Below are 9,838 nucleotides of genomic sequence, written 5' to 3'. Positions count from 1 at the left end.
AGGAGGAAAAGACAACAAAATACAGCAGCAACAACAACAAAAGAATGACGATAAGGAGAAAACACGTGAAGAAGAAGGAACACGAAAAAGGAGGAGAAAGAGGAGAAGGAGGAACGCAAAGAAGAAGGCGAAGAAGAAGAAGACACTCCGTTCGTAAACAAGCGTAAAAAGAAGAAGAAGAAGAAGAAGAAGAAAAAGAAGAAGAAGAAGAAGAAGAAACATGGGGGAGAAGAAGCGTTATGCGATTTCGTGTATATTGGACGCGTGTATTTCACGTTTCATTTAATGGTATTGAATTTTTTTGGTGTTGTGCCAATTTGGTTACATAATTACATGGATGTGTAGCATCCCCAAAAACAAAAATCCCCACTTTGAGAAACCGTTCAAGAAAGTGAGGGGTTCTAACAAAGAAACAGCGAAATTAGCGAGAATATAGTACTATAGCCCCACTTTCACAACATCCACAATTCGATGAATTGAATGAGATCGTTGTTGTTGTTGTTGTTATTATTATTATTATTATTATTATTATTATTATTATTATTATTATTATTAAATCAAATCTATGTATAAGAATATAAAGGATCACAATTCTGAAATCAAACCAGTGGAAAACAAAATAAGAATTGATTTTCTTTTTCTTTTTTCTTTTAAGTTTCATGGCCTCTTATTGGCTTATTGAGAGACCAAAGAGAATGTGTTTGTGTCTTAAAACTAGATAGATGAACAAAAAGAGAGTGTTTTTTTGGGTTGTGAGAAGAGTGTGGTGATGGAAGGAGAAGAAATAGAAATGTGGGGAAATTGAAATTCTGAAGAGCTTGTGTGAAAGGGAAAGTGTTGGAGATAAATGCCTCCCTTTTTTTATGTTGTTTTTAGTTTTTGGAAAATCTGATTCGATTCTAACTGCGGTTTAAACTTTAACGGCTATCTGCAACTCTCGAAGACTGAAGATTGTGATTTGTGAAAGCTGTGTCCGATAAAGAAAATTGAAACCATTATTAATTGAAAAAGTATTGTGTATTAAAGTAGCATTTGTTTTGAGGTATTGGGACAAAAATTGGAAGATTGAGACTCAATATCATGTTTGTTGGTTTTGAGATTGATACTAAAATTTCTGTTTCTGTCCTCAAAATTTCAGTATTTCAGTACCTCTAAAAAGTAGGGACACAAGAGACTGAAATTTTTAGAGACGGAGACTGAAACTTTAATAACATTTTATACCTAAAATATCCTCATTTCAATAAATTAATTCCAATTTTATTCTTTGTACAAATTAAATTAGAGCTTCATTCTTGTTTTAATTTCTATCTCCCACTTTACACTTAACAGAATACTATGATTTATTTCAGTTTCTGTCTCTTAGTCTCTGTCTCTCAGTCTCAGTCTTTCAATCTTTGTTTTTCCACCAAACGCTACCTAAGAGTCAATCCGTCAACTTTTGACAACTCAATTAATAATTAATAATTTTAAATTATTTTAATAAATTTGAATGTTAAAAAATGATATTAATGAGAAATTTGAATAATAAGGATTGCGTTGAGTAACCAACCGCCCACAAAATTATTTTGATCAGTATTTGTCTTCCTCCTATTATCGTAGCATCTTTTTTCTCGCCAACAGCGCCGCTTCGTTGCCGTTGCAGTGCGGTCCCGTCACAGCTACACAACCACCATGTCACCGGCTCCTTGGTGCACGGCCATTTTGCTTCGGCAGAAATTTTTATCGTGCAGGTTGCGATCATCTTCCTCGCCAGGTGCCAATTCGCCGCTGTTGCGATGTGTTGTCGTTCTAGCCGCAACAACTACTGCATCGCCAGTTCATTGGTGCACCGCCGTTTCGTGACGATGAAACCTGTTATTACGAAAACTCATGCGTGTTCCATCACCTGATTACCATCGAACGTGTATCCCTCGACGTCGTCCCAAAGCCGCAAACAAAAATCCTGCATCCACCGATCGCTTCGTCGATGGAACGTATATTTGGAGAAGAAGGAACAAATACATCATCCATTGACGTGGGTTATGAATGTTCTTCTAATAGAGGTGTCTTTTTATGCATGTGTCTTTAGAAAGTGCCTTTTTATACATGTGTCTTCTAATGGAGTTGTCTTTTGTGGATGTATCTTTTAAACAGAGGTGTCTTTTGCGAATGTATCTTGTTAAGGAGGTATCTTCTTATGCATGTGTCTTGTACAGCAATAGCGGCACTCAGATACACTTCCAAAGACTAGTGGTAATTGGGGATGAATTAAGTTTACCATGGATGATTTGACATGTATTTTTTTTTTTTGAAATGGATTCTGGAGTCTAGTCCAATAGAAGTTGGCAGGAGTTGGCAAAAAGGTAGTATTTTGATTGGTAAATTATTATTTTTACTCACAAAAGTTTTAAATGCGGCTCTTTTTTTATATGGTAGTAAAAGTAATGATATAATCTAACATGTAATTTTTTGTATTTTTTAAAATTGTGGAAAGTACACAAATCGGAGGGTCTGATTTTTGTATCTCAAATTTTTAAATTTATTTTAACACATTTTGGACGGTCTAATTTCTGTATCTCTCACAAATCAGACGGTCCGATTTCTGTACCTCTACAAATTGGACGGTCCAATTTCTACTTTTCTAATTAAATGATTCTACATTTGAGAATAACACTCCAATAGTCCATATTTTAAAAAAACACCATTGCCACTCTAATATCAAAAACAAAAAATTCTTTAAATGCTGATAAATTTACTTATAAAACAACGAAATTGATGGGTTCCGTATGACAAAAACATCAAAACCTAAAAATTTATTCAAAAACTCCAAATTATTTGTCTTCTAATCCTAATTTCCCTCATTCCTTATTCCCTCTCTATCTCCACTGCAAATACTATAAACAACACAATTAATTTTCTAAAATTATCAAAAACTAGAAGAAAAAAGAAGGGGGTGCTGATAGGACCATCGCCGTCACCATCAAACAAAGGAGAAAGAGTGAGAGAAAAAGTCGAAACAGAGAGAGGGGAGACAAAACAACAAAACGCGAGGAGAAGAAGGAAGTGATATGTTGTCATCGTCGAAACTTTTCTCGAAGTCGCGGCTGCCAGAACTGCCGCTGGAGGAGGACTTTGTCGTTGGCATTGTAGATGGAGGTGCAGAGAACGAAGAGAGGGAGAGCTTGGGTTAGCCAGAGAGAAAGAAGAGGATTGCGATGGAGGAGGAACTGTTCCACCACCGCTACACCTGTTGTCACCGTCGACGAAACTCACCACTGGAGGCACTATCCTTGCTAAAAGTTGGTGGCCGTTGTGAAGGTGGATACAGTAGAAATGGTGGTTATGGAAGTGGCAGTTATGGCAATGGCAAGGACCGTAGTTTTGGGGATGGTGGCCGTGACTGTTATTTGGTTATAGTTTTATAGTGTTATTATGGTTCTATCTAACTTTTGACCTCTGAATCTGGTTGTTTGTTGGGAGGATGGTGGTGGTAAGGAGAAGGAGGCAACATGGGTGGTGGTTGGGGTGACGGCGGTACTAGCGGTTGTGATAGATATGGATGAAAGTTAGAGAGGAAGAATTTAGTGGTGATAAGATCATAAAGTGAATTAGGGATTAGGATGTGTTAGGTTAGGCTAAGAAGGGTAATTTGAAATTTTTTGGTAGTTTTTTAGGGTTTGTATAATTTAATCGTTCGGAATCTATGTTTTATGGGTACAACTTCAATCTCATTATTTCGTAGGAAGATTTATCAGTGTTTAAAAATTTTGTGGATAAAAATGATAATTTATTCTTTTTTTATTTATCTTAATCAATTGACTTGAATAATAATAATAATAATAATAATAATAATAATAATAATAATAATAATAAAAATAAAATTTTAATATAATTTTTTATAAGTATTTCTAAAAAAATGAATTTTTTATTTTTAAAATTTGATAATTTTATATCAAGTGATTTTTTTTAAAAATATTGTATATTAATGTAAACAACCAAGGATTTTTTTTTTGAAAAATAAAAAAAAATCTAGAAGTCAAATTTTATTCTGTTTATTGTGTACACTTTTTAAATAGCTATTCAAATATCACCACAAAAATTCATATTAAATAGATAAATTATTTGTCAAATACAAAATTATTTTTGTCGCTTACAAAAAATATAATATTTATTAATTTTTTTATCGTATTTTTAAACTACTAAAAAAATTTATTTGTTGTTTGCATCTTTAAAAATTCTTTTGTTAGCAATATAAATTTTTGGATATCGTTTATCCTAATAATAATTAACTTTATATACAGTTAGCATAAAAAGTATTTATAAAAATAATTAATTTTATATTACAACATCAACAAAATTAATTCATTTTTAAATTTATTACTTAAAAAATTATTTAAACACATAATTGTTTTCAAATTTTGTATGGTGAATATATTAAAATTAAATTTTAACAATAATAATAATAATATAATAATAATAATAACAATAATAAATTAACATTGGCTTTGTTATTTTTTTTCCGTATGTTTAATTAATATTCTTAAAACATTTAGTAACATTCTCAAGCTCTTCAATGAGCTCCAGACGCAAGTGAGAATTCCTAATTAAAACGTGCTTCTTTCCCTTTCAAGTTTTTCTTTGTTTCTTTACTCTATTAACTGCTTTGGGCTTTTTCCAACTTTTTTTCTGTTTGTCCCTATGTTATATAATTTTAGGTTAATAGTTAAATTTATCTTTGAAAAATTACTCATTTTTTAAATTAGTTGTCAAATAATTTTTTTAGTTATATTAGTTACTGAAAAATAAAATATAATTTAAATTGATCTTTCTGTTAGTTAGATGATGATGTGTTAGGTTAAGTGTCACGTGGCATGATGACATAATAGATTAATATCACATGTCACAAGATGATTGGTTGATAATCTGGTTAGTAATGACACCCGGCATGCCGCGTATCATTTAAAATGTCATAAATTTATTTATAATTAAATTAGTCCTTGAAAGTATATATGTAAGTAATTTTCATCTCTAAAATTTTAAAAATTAATCAAATTAATCCTTATATAAATTTTTTTATAACATTAAGTTTTTAATATTTCTTAATCCTACTCATTTTAATATTATTTTTATTCTTTAAAGATTTAAATTTTTCAAATATAATAATAAAAATAATTAAATTATTACGAAGTTATTTTCTCATATGTATTTTTAGGTTTTTTATTCAAATTCTAGTTTTTTCGTAGTGAAATTTTTTTATATAAATAATTTATCAAACTATTATTAATTATATACTAAAAGTTTAATATTTTGAATTTTACTAAATAAATATAGTAGTTATTTTAAATATTTTAATTTTTAAAATCTCACTAAATAAATATAGTAGTTATTTTAAAACAAACTATATTAAAATATTAAGATTCAACAATCAAGTGATCCCACAAATCAGTTTTTCAATTATTGAGTTTTACCATATAAATTAAAAAATAATAAAAATTATAATTTTAAAAAATCTAAAAGATTTAAATTTTAAAATAACTACTGTACTATTTAGTGAGATTTAAAATATTAACTTTTTAATTATAATCAACAATAATTTGATAAACTCATTTAAAAAAATTTCACTATAAAAAAATTATAATTTAAAAATATAAATTTTAAAATACAAATGGCAAAATAACTTTATAATAATTTAATTATTTTTATTATTTTATGTAAAGAGAATTTTGTTTATTAAGGTCTAAAAAATAATATTAAAATTAGTAGTATCAAACAAATTTCAAATTTAATATTATGTAGAAAAATAAAAGGAATTTATATAAAGACTAATTTGATTAGTTTTTAAAATTTTAGGTATGAAAATGATTTACGTCTGGACTTTCAGAGACTATTTTGATTATGAATAATTTTTTTTATATATCAAGTGATACATGGTGTGTTACGTGTCACTGACCTGATACGTCAACTAATCATCTTGTAACACATAATACTTAACGTGATACGTCATCATTTAACTGACGAAATGATTAATTTGATTTATTTTTATCTTTTAGGAACTAATATGACTAAAAAAATTATTTAAAAACTAATTTAAAGAACAAATAATTTTTCGGGACGATAATTTTACTTCTATTGAATAAAATTACACTTGCCTTTTAAAAAAATAAAAACGATTTAAAAAATTCGCATATAGTAAAATTGTGTTGCATTTTAAGACTTGCATATCTGTCCCAAAAAAAAAATTTGGATATCAAGTTAGATTATAAATACATGTGATTATAACTTAGATTTTTATTGGTCAGTACCATCTCTGTACTGTGAAAATCTATCCTTTTTGTAGTTAATATAAAGTGAAAAGGAAGAAATTAACTAATCATACTTTTTCCAAGGCGAGTAAAAATAGAACCTAAAAAGTTGTTGGTATTCAACATTTTCTTTTCAAGTATACTAGCAGAGCGTGTTATTTTTAGATCTCAAAAAAGCAAGATTAATTTAAAAAAACCTTAATTGCATTAAATAATATCAAGTAAAAATTGTATATATAACTTGAAATACTATGTATAGATTATAAAAAAGAAAAAAATATAAACATAATATAAAAAACATCAATATAGTAATAGAAAAAGTTCAAACATATATCATTTATTATCTAACAACTATAGTTTATACTTAATGTGTATAATTTAAATTTAACACATTAATCAAGGATGACTATCGGCTTTTATTTTAACAAAAAAAATTTAATAGATACCTTATTAAACATAAATATCAACATTTCTGTAAAAAGATGGTATTTTTTTAAACAGCTTAATTTTTTACAATTTTTATTTATTTTTATTCATTTTAATTTTTTTCTACTCTACCCTACATGTTATATCCTCAGTGAAATAAAACAATTTTTTTATAAGTAACCAACACAATACAAAACCTTAAAATATAAAACTCTTCAAAAACCATAATTACAATATAGAAATGTTACATAAAAATTTTCATTCTCTTGATAAGTAAGTGATTTTCATTCTCTTGATAAGTAAGTGACATACATCTTCTTATCACACATCCTTCTTATCACATAACCTGTTTATGCGTACTTTTTTTTTCAAAGATAAATGTTATTTTATTAATATAAAATAAAAGTGTTTCCATAAGAAAGTACAAAAGAATTAGGTATTTCCATTTATCATCAACTGTAACTGAAAGACTAAGAGCTTAGAAAAGAGTAAAGTAAGAATAAAGAAAATTAGTAGCATCTATCAGGTAAGGCTCACGAGTTCACGCACTAAATTGTTGGCTTCTTTCACTATCTCTGGTGCCGGGCTTATTACCTTCTCAAAAACACACCGATTCCTCGCTTTCCAAGTGCTCCAACACAGCGCCGCTATAAGGAGGGTCTTTTGTCTACTGTCGAATTGAGCCGCTGTCCAGGATAAGACTCATTGCCACCAATTGAAAAATGTCTCTTCTTCTCTCATCTATAGGTCAGGGGTTATTAAGCTTAGGCTCCATATTATTGAAGACAGGGGGCATTGGAACAAAACATGAGAAATTGATTCAGCCTTCAACATGCATCTTGGACAAGTGGCAGGAGTGGATGCGAACCGGCTGTGAACTTGTTGCAACACCGAAAGCTTTTCATGAAGACTTTTACATAGAAAAACCTTAATTTTATGAGGTAATTTCAATTCCCAAATGCTATTCCAGACTCTGTTGTTCTGTATGTTCTGGGGTCTCAATGAAGTAGGAGAATGAAAGAATCCATAAACAATTTTGTATCTTGACCCAACTTCATATATACCAGATTTTGTCCAACACCAATTAACTTCATCCTCCTCCTCTGTTGGTTTGATTGAAAACATTTTATTGCATATATCAATTGATAATATACCATAAGAAATGCCATTCAACCCTATCATAAGCCTTGCTCATGTCTAGTTTAATAGTCATCTCATGCTCTGCCCCACTTCTCTTATTTTTCAAATAGTGCATACATTCGTGGGCAATTAGAATATTATCTAAAATGAGTCTACCTTTGAGAAACGCACTCTGATTTGGGCTTATAATTTTATTCATAATACCTTGTAATCGGTGCACCATAACTTTAAAAATAATTTTATACATAACTGAAGACAAACTAATCGGTCGTACCTGAGTCATGTCACTGGCATCTGGCACCTTTGGAATCAAACAAATTTGAGTATGATTGAAGTTTTTTAGAATTCTGCCACTGTGAAAGAAACTTCTCACTGCCTTAAAAACATCACCTCCAACTATATCCCAGAAAAAGTGAAAAAAAACTTAGCTGTAAACCCGTCATCACCAGGAGCACTCTGAGCATGAACACTAAATGTAGTTCTTTTGACCTCGTCCATAGTTATTGGCCTTTGGAGCCTATGGTTCATGGAAGTCCAAATCCTCTAAGTATGGATTCGGATCAGCCGAACAAGAAGAAGTAAAAATATCGCAAAAGTAGTCTTCAGCTACCTTTGCAATATCCTCCGGTTTCGATGCAATCTCATTGTCCCTCCCCACTAATCTCCAAATTCTGTTCCTTCGCATCCTTGATTGAAATTTCTGGTGAAAGAATCTAGTGTTCTGATCTCCTTCTTTTAGCCACTTGACTCTAGATTTTTCTCGCCAATAGCTTTCTTCTTTCAAATATGCCAGCTCCAACTTCTCCTCCAAACTGGTAACCTCTTCTCCCCATTGATTTCAGCCGCCCGCAACTCCTCTAGTTTAGCTTGAAGGTCCTCAATTTCTTTCCGGGAGTTTGCTTTGTGAGTTTTCTACCATTGAACTAGTCTATGTCTGCAAACTTTCAACTTTTGAGCCAAGGAGAACATAGCCGAGCCTACAACTTCCATTCTCCACACTTCACTGACAATTCTCTTGACATCCTCTTCTCCACACCAATGTTCCTAGTATTTAAACCGCCCTTTACTATGTCAGGATTGAGGTTCGATTTCCATCAAAATTGGAGCATGATCCGAGCCTGACTCTGTGAGCCTGTGCACCATTGCATTCGCAAACTTCAACTTCCATTCCATCCTAACTAAATAGCGGTCAAGCCTCTCCTTCACTAAATCTTCTCCTTGTCTTCGATTTGTCCACGTGAAAGGGCACCCCACCATTCCAATATCCACTAATTCGTTACTGTCAATAAAATTAGTGAATGTTGCAATGGTGGTTGCTGATTTTTGGCCTCCACCCTCCTTTTTGGCTTGGCTTGTTATAGCATTAAAATCGCCTGCTATTACCACTTTTCCTTCCAGGTGTTGGCTCATTGTTGTAAGCTCCTCAAACTGTAAGGATCGAATTTGTTCTGAACAACTCAAATGGACACCAATGAACGCCCATACCTCACTGCTTCCGACTTTCTTAATTTCGGCTGCCACAAAGAATTCTCCACTGCTAATAATTTGAACACTGATACTGTCCTTCCAAGCTAGCACAAGTCCTCCTGCCACTTCTGCCGGGTTAACAATATGCCAATTTTCGTAGCCGTATACCTGAAGTTTTGCTTCCACCTGACGAGATTGGTTCTTTGTTTCACTTATAAACACAATCTCGGGGGAGTGGGATTTACAGATCCCTTTTAAGGTGTGAATTGTCAGGGGTCTCCCCAAACCCCGACAATTCCAAACTATAGTTCTCATAGCGCCTTGGGTACCATTTGTAGGCTGGCACCCTCCATCATCTGTTCAACTGCATCTTCATCCTCTGTTCTTGCTTTCTTTGTAGATCCTTCAGCTATACCACTCATCAACCTTCTTTTGGGTTCATTTTTAGTATCTGACTCTGCAGCACCTTGTCTTGCTAACCTTTTCCACTTCCTACCTTTCTCTGTGGTAAGACATTGCCCAAT

At 31.5% G+C, this 9,838-nt stretch overlaps 1 protein-coding gene across 1 annotated transcript; it reads right to left on the bottom strand.

Moving 5' to 3' along the window:
* Positions 1-8,918: 8,918 nt before the first annotated feature.
* On the bottom strand, positions 8,919-9,629 carry LOC140176196 (uncharacterized). The gene has a single exon (XM_072206100.1). The coding sequence runs from the start codon at positions 9,627-9,629 to the stop codon at positions 8,919-8,921; it is 711 nt and encodes a 236-aa protein (XP_072062201.1).
* Between the last annotated feature and the right edge of the window lie 209 nt (positions 9,630-9,838).

The sequence above is a fragment of the Arachis hypogaea genome, chromosome 11 (genome assembly GCF_003086295.3).
Source record: "Arachis hypogaea cultivar Tifrunner chromosome 11, arahy.Tifrunner.gnm2.J5K5, whole genome shotgun sequence".
Classification (NCBI taxonomy): Eukaryota; Viridiplantae; Streptophyta; class Magnoliopsida; order Fabales; family Fabaceae; genus Arachis; species Arachis hypogaea.
Note: the sequence above shows the minus strand (reverse complement) of the source record. Positions and strands in the feature narration are given on the sequence as shown.